The sequence below is a fragment of the Saccopteryx bilineata genome, chromosome 1 (genome assembly GCF_036850765.1).
Source record: "Saccopteryx bilineata isolate mSacBil1 chromosome 1, mSacBil1_pri_phased_curated, whole genome shotgun sequence".
Lineage (NCBI taxonomy): Eukaryota > Metazoa > Chordata > Mammalia > Chiroptera > Emballonuridae > Saccopteryx > Saccopteryx bilineata.
In genome coordinates this window covers 82,021,327-82,038,503 of record NC_089490.1, presented here as the reverse complement: position 1 = coordinate 82,038,503, position 17,177 = coordinate 82,021,327, and the positions used below count along the sequence as shown (strand labels likewise).

At 45.1% G+C, this 17,177-nt stretch overlaps 1 protein-coding gene across 1 annotated transcript; it reads right to left on the bottom strand.

Moving 5' to 3' along the window:
• Positions 1-1,768: 1,768 nt before the first annotated feature.
• LOC136319919 (polycystin family receptor for egg jelly-like) lies at positions 1,769-8,608 on the bottom strand. Its single transcript, XM_066253053.1, has one exon. It carries the CDS (start codon positions 8,606-8,608, stop codon positions 1,769-1,771), a length of 6,840 nt encoding a protein of 2,279 aa, XP_066109150.1.
• Positions 8,609-17,177: the final 8,569 nt, after the last annotated feature.

The following is a 17,177-nucleotide window of genomic DNA, read 5'->3' as shown; positions in this document are numbered from 1 at the left end:
TCAAAAGACACCTGAGTTTTGATTTGTCTCTACTGGATTAGAAGGCTCCAGTGCTCTCTTCTCTCCCAATACATGGAAGAGTTCCTATGACTGCTAGACTTGTCTTGTAATCACATGTTGAGAGTGTTGTCACCTTCACAGGACCTGCAGTGCCTGCCTGGTCCTCACTCAGACCACCTCCATGCTGTTATTGGCACCCTTGAGGCCTCTTGGACAGAACTACCCACTTGGGACCTGCATTTATGGCCCTGAAACTTCCTCTCCCTTTGCACAGCTCGAAGTCATGAGACAGTAATGTACCCCTGAGGCTTCCCCCCTGGCACCAGAATAGGGGCCACCAGTGTCCAAACCCTCCAAGGGTGCTCGCCCCACACTACCTGTAGCTGGGGCTTAACCTCCTTCCCTCTGTGAGTCAATGGGCAAATGCATGAGAAGGAAGCTAGCTTCCATCAGTAAAAAGCCTTGTTTGCCCCTCACCTATGGCCTGTTGAATGAATTTCTCAACCTGTTTAGTCAGGTGATTAAGAGAGGTGCTAACTACAAACATGGCCTGCAGTCAGAGCAGTGGGCCAGCATGAACTCCTGTGACCTCCCCAACAACACTTAGAAAATCTGGTTGTGAAGACTTGAGTCGTGCCAGCTGCTGTGGTTATCTTCTGACCTGGCAGGAAGACTCCGGCCGCCTCCAAGCTCTCAGGCTCCCCCCCACCCGCCCCAGGAGGAACCATGAGAGGTCATGGTGCCTGCAAGATGACAGGGCCACCTCAGTAACTCCCGAACACCTGGACCAAGAGGTCGCCAAGCTGACTTTGTTGTCCAGCTTTCCAGCCCTGTCGTCCAGATGCCCCCCGCACAGAAATCATGGCATATCTTGCAGAAGCCTCACATTCAATTCTGATAATGAATCTGCAAAAATCCCCGTGCTTCTGGGGGAAATACAGCAGCAGCCAGCCCACATTGCCACTCTTACATGATGAATCACATTTTCTTTATTATTCAGTAACAATGCACCAGGACATAAACAATAAGAAGCTAAAATCTGGAGTATGGATATGGTGACAGGCAGAACACTTACCACTTTCAAAGTGAACCTGCACATGCACCTTGCTGCTGTCTAACAAAGACTTTGTCTCTAGGCAAGAAGGTCTTTGGCCCCTCCCCTGTGTTTACTCAATTTCACAACCTGCTCAGAAGTCCGGTGTTTGAGAGACTATGCTAGCTACAAGTGTGCCCTATGGTCAGAAGCCATGGCCAGAGTGAGATTAAAATATTTTATGTGTTTAACTTGAAGGAGCCTTAGGGAGTAGATGAGAAGCTTTGGACTTCTGACCACCACGGTCCTCATCCGGGCATAACCCAGGACACCCTAGAGGTCCCCTGCAACCCTGGCCCAGCTGGAGTGTGTGTGGGCAGAGGAGACAGGGTCAGGGAAGCTCAGGTCTGTGAAAACATCTCTCAGTGAGGTATGTTGGGGAATCTTTAGCTCCCTCCCCCAAACGTGGGTCTCTAACCTTCTAAACTGCTGTGGGCTCCAAAGACACCTACCTCCCGCTAAAGGAAGCTCATCTCAGACTCATAGGCTGTCACCTCCTCTCCCCTGGGCACTGCACACCGATACCTCCTTTTTTGTTCCCAAGAGTGGAGGCCAAGAGTGGGAATACGTGCAAATGTGGGGGTGTGCGGCCTGCAGGCAGATAGCAAGATGGAGACACTAAACTGAACATTTTGAGGGCGAGACCTATGCCTGGACCTCTTGAAACTGTTACGATCACACCACCAGATACACCATCTTCCTCTCATTAATGTTTCTGGTCTTCAGCCCCAAGAAGCATCTGCTGTGCTTCTCTGGTTGCCCATAGAGCATGTGCTCAAAGAGCCCAGACTCATCTTGGGCCTTGGATTGGAAGGATAGGAAGCCAAACAGAGTCCTAAATTTGTCGCACAGGTAGACCATGGCTTCCACTTCGTTGGACGGTTCCTCGTACACAGGCTGCCTCAGTTCCTTGTAGGCAGACAGAATCACAACCCGAAACAGGTTGATCCACACGCAGATCAGCAGCAGCACAAAGGCCGAGAGGAACAGAACTGCGAGGACCCTGTTCCCGGAAAATTCCATGTTCTGAAATGCAGAGACACAGTAGGAGAAGAGTGTCTGCATGGCATGGGTCAAGTTGCTGTAGTTCCATTCGTGTTGACCAAACACCAGGTAGCCGGAAGCCATGAACAGGAAGAAGGACATGGACAGCACGAGCGCCATGTGGCAGATGCCGGGCAGGGCGGTCTGGATGGCCGTCTGAGCCAGGCGCACGTCATAAAAGACTCTGGAATACCACAGGGTCTTCAGGATGGTCAGAAACAGCAGGAAACCCAGAACGATCGCCACGTCGTGATCCACCTGGGACACCGCATGGAAGGGAATGAAATCCTCAGGGTGCGAGGAGTAGAACTGAATGAGGCTGGAGGCCCAGAGGTACCTCCTGAGAAGCAGCGCAATCAATGCAGCGAGGGTGCACTTGAGAGCAAGGTTGAGCCAATTGAACACACGTGTCACATAGGAGGCCCCCTCCTGCATGACGACGTAGCCCTCGTGCACAGAGTAGCCCAGGAAAAACACGAGGATGGCCACATACATGTAGGCCTCTGTCGACGGCTCTCTGGTGAATTCGCCCAGCGAGAAGGAGTGCGTGGAGAGGCTCGTGTTTACGACTCCTAACTGCGAGACTTCAAACACGACAGAGATGCTGCAGAACAGACCGGCATCCGGGTTATAAGTGGTCAGGTCCAGGATCACAGCCCACGTCCTCTCATCCAGCCACTTGCCCCTTTGGAGATCCTTGAGCCTCAGTGTGGAATTAAATGGATGCTGGTCTGGGAAAAAATAAAAAGCATATCCCCCCGACCCATAGGTATGTAGAAGTCCGTGGGAATAATACACCCACCTCTTTTCTGGAGGGTTATAGGTGAACCCTTTGGTGTTCTTGTCTGTCGCCCGCTTGTGAACTTTCTTCCATAAGCCGGTGTAGTTTTCTGTGTCTTCTGGATCGGTGCCGTATTCAGGATGACAGTGGATTTCTCCTTCGATGCTGTTGGGCACAAAGTTTTTGGCAGGCGGGCAGGCCTTTTCACTGGACTTTGCCCTCACTTGCCTCATCAGTGGGAGGCCAAGGATCCTAGAGGAGCTGTCAGGAAGAAACGCTGGGTTCAGGTCGTTGTGGAACAAAGGCACCAGCACATCGTCGAGCCACCGGTAGACTTCGGGCAGCCTGGTCACCGTAGCAAGGTCCACAGAGAACTGATTGCGAACAAACTGGTTATAGGCAAAGCTGTCGGTGTGGTGGAGGAGGGTGACGAGGCCTAACAGGAGGGCCAGGAAGAGAAAGTGAGTCAGCATGTAAATCAGGAAGAGCAGAGCTTTCTTCTTGATCCTCCTCTTCCTCTTGAATATGTTGATTTCATCCTCTGTGAGGGGCTGGTACATCCTGGAGGCCCGGATGTCTACGAGGTACTGGTGTTGTTTTCGTATCTCGTCCGGGTGCAACCCGACGTTCGGCAGCTGGATCTCAGTGTAGGAATAGTTGCTAACCCACGACAGGTTTTTACAGTACTTTTGCCTGTGTGACCTGATGCTTGACAAAAGCATGATTTTGCATGGCTGCACCAGGAAAATGGACTGGCAGAACGAACAGAACGAAGCAAAGAGCCATTCTACCGACTTGTCGTAGCCATACGTCAGTCCGTAAATAATAATGAAGAATGAGGATACGCCCGACGTGGCAAAAACCAAGAACCATGCGATGTAAACACACCACCTAGGCAGAACAATCCTGGGCTTCTTGGCCCGGGGCGGAGGACCCTCTGGAGAAGATGGCTGGGCAGAGGGGACCTCGGGAATGTCACTGACGTTTCTGTTATTAGTGTTGGTATTTTGTGTGTGTGTGCGTGAAGCCTCGCTCTCTGCTTGCTCAAGCTGGCGTTTACCTTTCACAGTTGCCTTGACAGAAGCCTTCTGAAGCTCATGAGCTTGCCTAGAGGAAGGTGTCTTGGCCTTCTTGGAGGGTGCCTCTGCCGTTTCCTGGGCATGCCACTTTTCCAAACGTTCCTCCCAGTGTCCACTTGCTACTGCCACCACGGAATGCTTCTGAGGAGACACCTCAGCTAGGGTCACCTGAGGTTTCCTCTGGGCGTAGGTGAACAAAGCGGTGATGGTGACTTGCACAGGTATGGTAATCACGACGCTCTCCAACCCTATGATCATCGATCTGATGTATCGGTTCTCGTTAGACTCCGTTCTCTTCCCCTTGTTGAGGTTGAAGAACATAATGTTGCACATTAGGGAGGACAGCAGCATCGCCAGACAACAGGACAGCCTCTGGAGCCGGCTGAAGCCTTTGGCCATGACTCCAGCGAAAACAGAGAACCACATATGACTTGTCCTTAGCTTGTTGCTCATTTTGATAAGGAAGAAGTCTATCCTCCTCAGGGGCTCGTCAGGGTTGGTGACGTCAAAGGTTCTGTCCAAAGAGGTGTTGACAGAAAGCCACTTCCGACACATGAACAGCCAGATGTGTCTGCTGAAAAGGTTTTCCACTTTGATGCGACTCAGATACCAACTGGGGGCGCTGCCCTCATTGTCCTGCCACACGCGGATGGAATGAATGTCCCCCAAGTCACTCTTTGTCGTTAGGAGGAAAGTGCTGATGCTTCCTCGGTAGAGAGTTTTAAAATGTGGGTGGCTTAAACAGTGCACATCGCTGGTATTTTGCGTTCCCCTAAGTTGGACAAAGACATTGGCCCTGGTCCCAGACCCAAAACGGCTTCCTGTAAAAATTGTGACCAGGTAACATATGTTATCATAAGGATCGTTATCAGGTAGGATAATCACATTGTCCCCAATAAACTGGTCCATTTCATCTCTGTGCAAGGCCCAGAAAGCTAGGGCTATATAGGTAAACATAATGAAAAGGACAGTGATGGTGGTCACGGGGTTTTGGGTGACCTTCTTGATGGTCTCTAACCGTAGATCTATAGGGTTAGGTACCACAATCACCTTCGCTGTCAGGTAGCGGATGTGATGTTCAACGTGGGACAGCCTGATGGCGTTCAGCTGCCGCCTGGCCCTCCGCGTGTTCTTACAGACACAGTGCACTCTGTCCCAGCTGGTCTTTTCTCCGACCACACAGTTATCTTCTCTCCAGTCACTCTGGATCCCATACATGTTCAAGCAGTGAACAGTGGAAACAGAAATTCTCACGAGCTTGTCACTGGGTGTCAGGACGAAATGAGGTGCCCGCAGCACCACGGTAATGTTGCACTTGGATGACTGGCCCTGCTGAGCTATGACTTGAAGCAAGGACGATGAGAGGCAAACCACATGGGGCATCTTAACTGTACAGGCTGGGTTGAACAGACCACTCTGGTTGGGAACTGGAGGGATCTCATGGGGCACAAGGAAGGTGGCCACCAGCGCCGTTGGGGTGATCTGACTACTGGCATACACCAACACGTTGAACAACACGGTCACATCTGTTATGATGTGAACCAACAGCTCCTTCACAGCTCTGCTGTCCACTTCAAAGCTGAACGCCCCTATGGTCTCTCTCAAGGACTCATCAACTTGATTAGGCTCATTGTCGGGTCCCACAATGAGACTGAAAGCTTCAGAGCTCAGCTGTTTTCGGCCTATGAATACTTCCACACTGTCAGGCATGATCTCCAGCACGTCTCCTTGAGCTGTAGTCCCTGTCATTCTGAATCCGACCACATCTGCTGAAATGCTCTCCCCGTCATTTAACCAAGGGAAGGGGTCTTCCGGAAACTCACAAAACATCACAGAGATAGGAGCATTTGCAGACAAGGTAGGAACACTTTTCTTGTCTATGGTTGGGTGAAAACAATTTCGACAGTGTTTCTCATTGCCTAAGATGCTAGTAACAGTCCACTGTTCCAATTTCCTGACATACATGTTAAAGCTCGAACTCCTCATGGCCGTGGTTTCATTTTCTGGCACTTTACCTGCCAGTACTATGTCTGCGAGAGATTGTATTACATAGAAAGGATCAGCATCAACTTCGTAATGAGGAGTCATTTTCAGGATATTGGACAGAGCTGTTAATATTCCGGTGCTCACCATTTCTATCTGTTCAGAGTGGATGTGTTTATCTTTTTGTTGCTGCTGCTGCAGGACTTGGCTTGCTTGCCAAAGCCTCACCGTGGCAAGTTTCCGAGCGACTCCAGTGAATTCAGATGTTTTCTGCGTTAATTTAGCCACAGCCGTGACTACCTGGCTGATTTCCACCAGATTGCTTATAGGAAGAATGAAAGACTGATTTACGATGTGTTCGCGGAGACTGGCTTTTCTTGCTTGCAGAGTTGCATCGGTTTTCATGCTATTCAAAATGGAGGCTGCTATGTACATTAAGTAACCCGCAGACAAATATTTTTGCTCTTGAATCAAAGTAGAGAGTGCTGAATTTTGTCCCACGGTCATATTATATAATTGCTGCAGCACGGTGTTCGATGAATTTTTGTCGGTGGGAGCCCGTACCGTGGTGTACAAAGTCACCTGGGAAAAAGCTCCTAGGAAGTCATATACCAGGACAAATATCTTCATAGCGTAATGATTGGCCAGCACACCCGCAGGAAAATAGGAGGGCGGTGAGGTGGGCTCATTGCCCATATACATGATGGTCCCCAAGCTGTTCTCTTTTAAAGAACTGATTTCACCAAAACCATGTAAATCAGATACTACCACTTTATATGTAAGAGGGATGTTCCGATCCGTAACGTTAATACAATGGACAACAAACTTAGTATAAAGTGAGATTCCACTAGTTGGATTGATTTTGCATTCTTCAATTTCAGGGGGATAATTAATAATAAAGGGATACCTGAGCACCAAGTTCACTCCACTCCAAGTTGCCAGATCTAAAGAAATGCAAAACTCATCTTCGAAAAATTTCCTAAAAGCAAAAGCTTTGATTGACAAATAAATGCTATTCCTTCCTGTTGAAGTTTGCTGTGTCCAATCAAACGCCACCTCATTCCCTGAAGGTAACAGAAGTGACCATGTAGAGACATCACGGCTTATGACGCAATGCGTGCAATTTAGAAAGAGAGAAAATCTGTTGGATATAATCAAAATTGGATCACAATTTTCAGTACATGCAATATTTGCTATAGGTGTTGGTCCTTGGAGCACATAGACCCTTTTTTCAGAAAATGCTGTTCGGTCACCCTTTCTTATCTCCATTCTGAAAAAATAGACTTGGTTCCCTTTCAGTGCCTCCGGAGAAAGTGTCAGTTCTGGGCTGGAAGCCCACGTCCACTTGAGATCAGCCTGCTCTGGGAGACAGACTTCCTTGCTGATCACTTCTATATGATATCCTCTGTAGTTTTTTGGATTTGTGGTACAGTACCAGAAAAATTGGAGTCCTTCTAAAGGGTCGTTTGAATCTGGGTCAGAGGACATTGACCCATTCAGAACCAGCCTACCTGTGAAATTAACTCTCATGGTAGAATTTCCGAGAAGAACCGCCTTCAGGGCACTTCTAGCAATAGTCACACGAATGCTATCTGAGCACTGGACAGACACAGAAGACTCTAGGATCAGGATCAGCCGGAATGAGAAAGTATAGACGCCATAAGACAAAACATTCTTGGGGATGTGGATAGATGTGAAATCTTGCCCTAACTGGCGTTCTGGTATATCTAACTGTTGAGGATCCTTCAGCGAATTAGATGGAGAGGGCTCTAGAAAAATACGCCAATGTTTTTCAATGCTCTCAGCTTTTGGGCATGTATACTGAATGGAAACATTCAAGGAAACATCCATATTCCTGGTCATCACCACGGGAGAACCGGCTTTCTTCCCATTGATTTTTATGGTGGTGACGAAACAATTCTTTTTACTAGATAACTGACAGGTCACTGAGGACTTCATGGCCTGGGCACTGTCAGAATTGACAGCTTCTGAAACAACAGGTGTGGGCCCATCTGTAGGACACTTGGTTTGGGCCACAAAACCCAAGTAAGGGTGAGGGTCAATGGGCCCAGTGGAGCGGGGGGACACGTGGGAGGCAGAAGAGTCATCTTGCGGGCTGATCTGTCCAAGCTCAAAGGTCCATTCCAGAGGCCCAATGGCGTGTCGCAGGGGCGTAGACCACTGCAGGGACAGCAGGCCTCTGGGTGCTGAGAGATGCAAGTCCACGTGGGTGGGTGCGGAGCGGCGGGTGCGACGCGAGCGGAGCAGGACGCGCACATGGAGGCATTGCTGAAGAGGCGGCCGCGTCGGGCCACAAGAGAAGCAGACGGCACGGTTGCCTCTGAGGATGACTCCGCCGCCAGGAGCCACGCGTGGGCGCAGGCTGAGGCAGGCCCGCTGGTCCGGCAGCCCAAGGCCCAGGGCGCCCCCAACTGAACGTATATAGTTCGCCTTACCCCGTGCGGAGGCGCGGATCTCAGCCGTGGGTGAGGAGCTATGGGCCACGGCAGGCGCTCCGAGATAAGGGACGGGGACCATGGCTCGAGCCCCACGAAGAGCCAGGGGTGGAAGGAGGCACCTGCAGCCCAAGCCCAGGCCCAGGAGCAGGAGCACGGGCCCAAGCCACATGGTACCTGTCCGGGTAAGCTGGGAGACGCAGCAGAGGCCCGGGGGTGAGCCAACGGTCAAGGGGCGCCGGCCTCGGGGGTCACGGGGCCTCGGGGGTCACAGGGCAGCGGGGTCACGCGGTGTGGTGGGGGCGGCTGGGGATCCTGGAGCAGTGAGTGGGGCTCAGGCTGCCAGCGTCCTGACCGCTTCCCACACCCATTAGGCCTTGGATCAGGGCTTGTTTGTGGGGTTAATGCGGCCCAGTTTCCTGACCGCTGAGCAGGGCCCTTAAGCAGGAGCCCCACTGCTCTGGAAAAACAGGAGACAGTAGAAATCAAGGACTGTGAGCTCCCTCCCTGAGCGCCCAGCGAGGTCTAACTTTGGGTTTCTTATGTGGCTTCACTTTTTCTATTTTCTTAATGTGAAACCCGGAGTCATTGATGTTAGCTCTTTCCTCGGTTCTAACAGAAGCATTTAATGCTGTAACTTTCCCACCAAACACAGCTTACTTGCATCCTGCAGGCTTGTTGTAGTTTACCAGTCAATTAAAAATATTTTTAACTTCTCCTGTTTGAGTTTTGACCTATGAATTAAAAGGGTGTTTGCTATTTAATTTCCAGGCATTTGGAGTTTTCATGAAACTCTTAGGGTTATTTATTCCTAACTGAATTCTGTGGTGGTCAGAGAATATATACTCTGTAGGATTTTTACCCTTTTAAGTTCATGGAGACTTTTTTGAAAGCACATGGTGTTGTCTGAGGTGATGTGTGCTCCATGTGCGCCACAAAATGGTGTTTTTAAAAAGTGCTCTATAAACGTCAATTAGATCAACATGGTGTGGCGCGGCTTAGATCTTCTGAGTCTTTCTGAATTTTTGTCTAGTTCCATCAGGTGCTGAGAGAGTGCCTTGCTGTCTCCTATTATGACTGTGGAATTATCTATTTCTTTTTTTTTTTTTCTTTTTTAATAATTTTATTTTTTTAATGGGGTGACATCAATAAATCAGGATACATATATTCAAAGATAACAAGTCCAGGTTATCTTGTCGTTTAATTATGTTGCATACCCATCACCCAAAGTCAGATTGTCCTCTGTCACCTTCTATCTTGTTTTCTTTGTGCCCCTCCCCCTCCCCCTTTCCCTCTCCCATTCTCCCCTCCCCCCCTCCCCCGTAACCACCACACTCTTATCAATGTCTCTTAGTTTCACTTTTATGTCCCACCTACGTATGGAATAATGCAGTTCCTGGTTTTTTCTGATTTACTTATTTCGCTTCGTATCATGTTATCAAGATCCCACCATTTTGCTGTAAATGTTCCGATGTCATCATTTCTTATGGCTGAGTAGTATTCCATAGTGTATATGTGCCACATCTTCTTTATCCAGTCATCTATTGACGGGATTTTTGGTTGTTTCCATGTCCTGGCCACTGTGAACATTGCTGCAATAAACATGGGTCTGCATGTGTCTTTACGTATCAATGTTTCTGAGTTTTTGGGGTATATACCCAGTAGAGGGATTGCTGGGTCTTAAGGTAGTTCTATTTTCAGTTTTTTGAGGAACCACCATACTTTCTTCCATAATGCTTGTACTACTTTACATTCCCACCAACAGTGTATGAGGGTTCCTTTTTCTCCACAGCCTCTCCAACATTTGCTATTACCTGTCTTGCTAATAATAGCTAATCTAACAGGTGTGAGGTGGTATCTCATTGCCGTTTTGATTTGCATTTCTCTAATAGCTAAAGAAGATGAACATCTTTTCATGTATCTGTTGGCCATTTGTATTTCTTCCTGGGAGAAATGTCTGTTCATATCCTCTTCCCATTTTTTAATTGGATTGGTTGTTTGTTTGTTGTTGAGTTTTATGAGTTCTTTGTATATTTTGGATATTAGGCCCTTATCTGAGCTGTTGTTTGAAAATATCATTTCCCATTTAGTTGGCTGTCTGTTTATTTTGTTATCAGTTTCTCTTGCTGAGCAAAAACTTCTTAGTCTGATGTAGTCCCATTCATTAATTTTTGCCTTCACTTCTCTTGCCTGTGGAGTCAAATTCATAAAATGCTCTTTAAAACCCAGGTCCGCGTCGGCCTAGCGTGCGGAGGACCCGGGTTCGATTCCCGGCCAGGGCACACAGGAGAAGCGCCCATTTGCTTCTCCACCCCTCCGCCGCGCTTTCCTCTCTGTCTCTCTCTTCCCCTCCCGCAGCCAAGGCTCCATTGGAGCAAAGATGGCCCGGGCGCTGGGGATGGCTCTGTGGCCTCTGCCTCAGGCGCTAGAGTGGCTATGGTCGCCAACATGGCGATGCCCAGGATGGGCAGAGCATCGCCCCCTGGTGGGCAGAGCGTCGCCCCATGGTGGGCGTGCCGGGTGGATCCCGGTCGGGCACATGCGGGAGTCTGTCTGACTGTCTCTCCCTGTTTCCAGCTTCAGAAAAAAAAATAAAATAAAATAAAATAAAATAAATAAATAAAACCCAGGTCCATGAGTTGAGTACCTATGTCTTCTTCTATGTACTTAATTGTTTCAGGTTTTATGTTTAGATCTTTGATCCATTTTGAGTTAATTTTAGTACAGGGGGACAAACTGTAGTCCAGTTTCATTCTTTTGCATGTGGCTTTCCAGTTTTCCCAGCACCATTTATTGAAGAGGCTTTCTTTTCTCCATTGTGTGTTATTGGCCCCTTTATCAAAAATTATTTGACTATATATATGTGGTTTTATTTCTGGACTTTCTATTCTGTTCCATTGGTCTGAGTGTCTATTTTTCTGCCAATACCATGCTGTTTTGATTGTCGTGGCCCTATAATAGAGTTTGAAGTCAGGTATTGTAATGCCCCCAGCTTCATTCTTTTTCTTTAGGATTGCTTTGGCTATTCGGGGTTTTTTTATAGTTCCATATAAATCTAATGATTTTTTGCTCTATTTCTTTAAAAAATGTCATTAGAAATTTGATGGGAATTGCATTAAATTTGTATATTGCTTTGGGTAATATAGCCATCTTGATTATATTTATTCTTCCTAGCCAAGAACAAGGTATATTCTTCCATCTCATTATATCTTTTTCTATTTCCCTTAACAATGGTTTATAGTTTTCATTATATAAGTCCTTTACATTCTTTGTTATGTTTATTCCTAAGTATTTTATTTTTTTTTGTTGCAATCGTGAAGGGGATTATTCTTTTGAGTTCGTTCTCAATTGTTTCATTGTTGGCATATAGAAAGGCTATTGACTTCTGTATGTTAATTTTGTATCCTGTGACCTTACTCTATTGGCTTATTGTTTCTAGTAGTCTTTTTGTGGATTCTTTGGGGTTTTCTTTTTTTTTTTTTGTATATTTCTGAAGCTGGAAACGGGGAGAGACACTCAGACAGACTCCCACATGCGCCCGACCGGGATCCACCCGGCACGCCCACCAGGGGTGGAGCTCTGCCCACCAGGGGGCAATGCTCTGCCCCTCTGGGGCGTCGCTCTGTCGCGACCAGAGCCACTCTAGCGCCTGGGGCAGAGGCCAAGGAGCCATCCCCAGCGCCCGGGCCATCCTTGCTCCAATGGAGCCTTGGCTGCGGGAGGGGAAGAGAGAGACAGAGAGGAAGGAGGGTGTGGGGGTGGAGAAGCAAATGGGCGCTTCCCCTATGTGCCCTGGCCGGGAATCAAACCCGGGTCCCCCGCACGCCAGGCCGACGCTCTACCGCTGAGCCAACCGGCCAGGGCCAGGGGTTTTCTATGTATAGGATCATATCATCTGCAAAAAGTGATACCTTTACTTCTTCTTTTCCGATATGGATGCCTTTTATTTCTTTGTCTTGTCTGATTGCTCTGGCTAGAACCTCTAGTACCCCATTAAATAAGAGTGGAGAGAGTGGACAACCCTGTCTTGTTCCTGATTTAAGGGGGAAAGCCTTCAGTTTTGTGCCATTTAATATGATGTTAGCTGATGGTTTATCATATATGGCCTTTATCATGTTGAGATATTTTCCTTCTATACCCATTTTGTTGAGAGCCTTAAACATAAAATTGTGTTGTATTTTATCGAAAGCCTTTTCTGCGTCTATTGATAAGATCATGTGGTTTTTGTTCTTTGTTTTGTTGATATGGTGTATTACGTTAACCGTTTTACGTATGTTGAACCATCCTTGAGATTCTGGGATTAATCCCACTTGATTATGATGTATTATTTTTTTAATATGTTGTTGTATTCGATTTGCTAGTATTTTGTTTAGTATTTTAGCATCTGTATTCATTAGAGATATTGGTCTGTAGTTTTTTTGTGTGTGTGCCATCCTTGCCTGGTTTTGGTATGAGGGTTATGTTGGCCTCATAAAATGTGTTTGGAAGTATTGCTTCTTCTTCAATTTTTTGGAAGACTTTGAGTAGAATAGAAAGCAAGTCTTCTTTGAATGTTTGATAAAATTCACTGGTATAGCCGTCTGGGCCTGGACGTTTATTTTTGGGGAGGTTTTTAATGGTTTTTTCTATTTCTTTTCTACTGATAGGTCTGTTTAGGCTTTCTGCTTCTTCTTGACTCAGTCTAGGAAGGTTGTATTGTTCTAGGAATTTATCCATTTCTTCTAGGATGTTGAATTTAGTGGCATAAAGTTTTTCATAGTATTCTACAATAATTCTTTGTATATCTACGGTGTCCGTGGTGATTTCTCCTCTTTCATTTTGGATTTTGTTTATATGAGTTCTTTCTCTTTTTTCCTTGGTAAGTCTTGCCAAGGGTTTGTCAATTTTGTTGATCTTTTCAAAGAACCAGCTCCTTGTTCTATTAATTTTTTCTATAGTTTTTCTGTTCTCTAATTCATTTATTTCTGCTCTGATTTTTATTATCTCCTTTCTTCAGCTGGTTTTGGGTTGTCTTTGTTCTTCTTTTTCTAGTTCCTTAAGGTGTGAAGTTAAGTGGTTCACTTGGGCTCTCTCTTGTTTGTTCATATATGCCTGAAGCGATAGGAACTTCCCTCTTATCACTGCTTTTGCTGCATCCCATAGATTCTGATATGTCGTATTGTCATTTTCATTAGTCTGTATATATCTTTTGATCTCTGCACTTATTTCTTCTTTGACCCATTCATTTTTTAAAAGTATGTTGTTTAGTTTCCACATTTTTGTGGGATTTTTTTCCTCTTTTTTGCAGTTGAATTCTGGTTTCAAGGCTTTATGATCAGAAAATATGCTTGGTACAACTTCGATTTTTCTGAATTTGCTGATGTTGTTTTTGTGGCCCAACATATGGTCAATTCTTGAGAATGATCCATGTATACTGGAGAAAAATGTATACTCAGTCCCTTTGGGATGAAATGTCCTGTAGATGTCTAACATATCCAGGTGCTCTAGTGTTTTGTTTAAGGCCACTATGTCTTTGTTGATTCTCTGTTTGGATGACCGATCTAGAGCCGTCAGATGTTTATTGAGGTCTCCAAGTATGATTGTATTTTTGTCAGTTTCTGTTTTAAGATCAATAAGTAGCTGTCTTATATATTTTGGTGCTCCTTGGTTTGGTGCATATATATTAAGAATTGTTATGTCTTCTTGATTCAGTGTCCCCTTAGCCATTAGGAAATGGCCATTTTTGTCTCTGAGTACTTTTCCTGTCTTGTAGTCAGCGTTATCCGATATGAGTATTGCTACACCTGCTTTTTTTTGGGATGTTATTTGCTTGGAGTATTGTTTTCCAGCCTTTCACTTTGAATTTGTTTTTATCCTTGTTACTTAGATGAGTTTCCTGTAGGCAGCATACAGTTGGATTTTCTTTTTTAATCCATTCTGCTACTCTGTGCCTTTTTATTGGTGAGTTTAATCCCTTTATATTTAGTGTAATTATTGATACTTGTGAGTTCCCTATTGCCATTTTATAGATTGCTTTCTGTTAGTTTTGTGTCTTGTTTGATCCTTCTCTTTCGTTTTTCTATCTTTTGTTTTTATTTGGTTGTATTCCATACATCTTTCCTCTGTTGCTATCTTTTTTAAATCATGTGCTTCTGTGGTGGTTTTTTCAATGGTGGTTACCTTTGAGTAATGAAAAGGGTCCCTACCCTGTTCATTGTAGCGAACTATTTTGTGAGTACTTTTGCACTCCATCATCCTTTGCTACTGTTAATCTCCATCTTCTCCCCCTCTTTCTTTTTTTTGTTGTCACAGTTTAAATTTGGTTTTATTGTGTTCTTCTTGGAGCTTTTACTTGTGGCTCTGTTTTTTTTTTTGTTCTTTGTATCTGATTGGAGAACCCCCTTTAGTAATTCCTGGAGTGGGGGTTTTCTGATGATAAATTCCCTCATCTTTTCTGTATCCGTGAATGTTTTTATTTCTCCTTCATATTTGAAGGATAGCTTTGATGGGTATAGTATTCGTGGCTGAAAGTTCCTCTCTTTCAGGACTTTAAATATTGGGGTCCACTCTCTTCTAGCTTGTAGAGTTTCTGCTGAGAAATCTGATGATAATCTAATGGGCCTTTCTTTATATGTTGTATTCTTCTTTTCCCTGGCTGCCTTGAGAATTTTTTCTTTGCTGTTGGTTTGTGTCAATTTCATTATGATATGCCTTGGAATAGGTTTGTTGGGGTTAAGAAAACTTGGAGTTCTGTTTGCTTCTTGAACTTGAGGCTTTAGTTCTTTCCACAGGCTTGGGAAGTTCTCATCTATTATTTGTTTGAGTATGTTCTCCATTCCATTTTCTCTCTCTTCTCCCTCTGATATACCTATTATTCTTATGTTATTCTTTTTGATGGAGTCAGATAATTCCTGTAGGGCTATCTCATTTTTTTTAATTTTTTTTTTTTCATTTTTCTGAAGCTGGAAACAGGGAGAGACAGTCAGACAGACTCCCGCATGCGCCCGACCGGGATCCACCCGGCACGCCCACCAGGGGCGAAGCTCTGCCCACCAGGGGGCGATGCTCTGCCCATCCTGGGCATCGCCATGTTGCGACCAGAGCCACTCTAGGGCCTGGGGCAGAGGCCACAGAGCCATCCCCAGCGCCCGGGCCATCTTTGCTCCAATGGAGCCTTGGCTGCGGGAGTTGAAGAGAGAGACAGAGAGGGAAAGCGCGGCGGAGGGGTGGAGAAGCAAATGGGCGCTTCTCCTGTGTGCCCTGGCCGGGAATCGAACCCGGGTCCTCCGCACGCTAGGCCGACGCTCTACTGCTGAGTTTTTTAAATTTTTGAGTCTCTTTCTTCTTCTCTTTGTTGTGCCTGAAGTTGATTGTCTTCTATTTCACTAATCCTCTCTTCTATCTGACCTGTTCTATTAGCTAAGCTTGTTACTTTGTTTTTCAGCTCGTGAATTGAGTTTTTCATCTCTGTTTGATTTGTTTTTATAGTTTCAATTTCCTTGGACATATATTCTTTGTGTTCATTGAGTTGTTTTCTGAGCTCCCTAAATTGCCTTTCTGTGTTTTCTTGTATATCTCGGAGGATTTTTAGGATTTCTATCTTGAATTCTCTGTCTTTAGCTCCAAGGTTTCCAATATATTAAATTTTTTCTCCATAGACTTTTCCTCATCTAGCTGTGTTACCTCTCTTTCTTTTGTATCCATGATATTCGATTTTCTCTTCCTTAATGGCATCTGAGGTTGATTTTGTTGATAGTATTAATGAGATTTAATAAAGAATAAAAAGTTAAAAAAATAAAAAAATAAAAAATGGAAAAGAGTTGTTTTTTTCAAAAAAATTAATTATGAAATAAAGAAAAATAAAATAAAATAAAAATTTTTAAAAAAAGGAAATTGTTCCCCCCCTCCTTTTTTCCTCTCCTCTCCTCTCCTCTCTTTCTTGAGAAAATCTTGTGGTGAACTGTGAATTATAACAAACAATGCCTGTGATGGAGGGCCTGAATTGAGGAAAAGTAATAAAGGGGCAAAAGAAAGGAAAAAGAAAAAGAAAAAAAAAAGGTGGTATGGACCCACAAAAAGCAAATAAGGAAAAAATTGGGGTCAAGAATAAAATGATTTGCTTTTAGGTGTTGGTTGTCTAAGAGTTATAATGAGAGGAATAAGAGGAAAACAGAAAAATGGAGGAACAAATTAAAAAATTACTATTGTATTTAGTGGAACAAGAACTAGATAAAATGGAGAGCCAGGGATGGGAGCACTGCTAGTGAGTTAAAAAGGTGAAGTAAAAAAACCCCAAAATGCCACAAACATAAGTTTGAGTCCCAGATAAGATAATTTGTTTGTTATTGAGGTTTGAATGAGAGGAGATGTAAAGGAGAAAGGAAGAAACTAATAAAGAGGGAGAAAAGAAAAAGAGAGAGAGAAAAAAAGAGGGAACCACTAAAAGAAGAAAAAAGAAAGGAGAGAGAGAGAGTTAAGGGTTTTGGAGTGCAACCCTCATAGAGAGAAAGGAAGAGGAGAGAAAAGATAATGGGAGATGTAACACTTATGGGTAGTGTAGTTCAAGGAGAGGAGAGAGTAAGACCGGCAGAGAGTTAATCGGCCAAATTGGAGGAGGAAAAAAAGTATCAAGAATAAAGATAAGAGAAAGAAACGAACAAATATAATAAAATGGGATAGGTTATAAAGTCTGCAGATTATTCTTGATTTTGAGAGGTTATCTTCTTGCTTTTTCTTTTCTCTCCCTCTTCCTGGTTGATGAC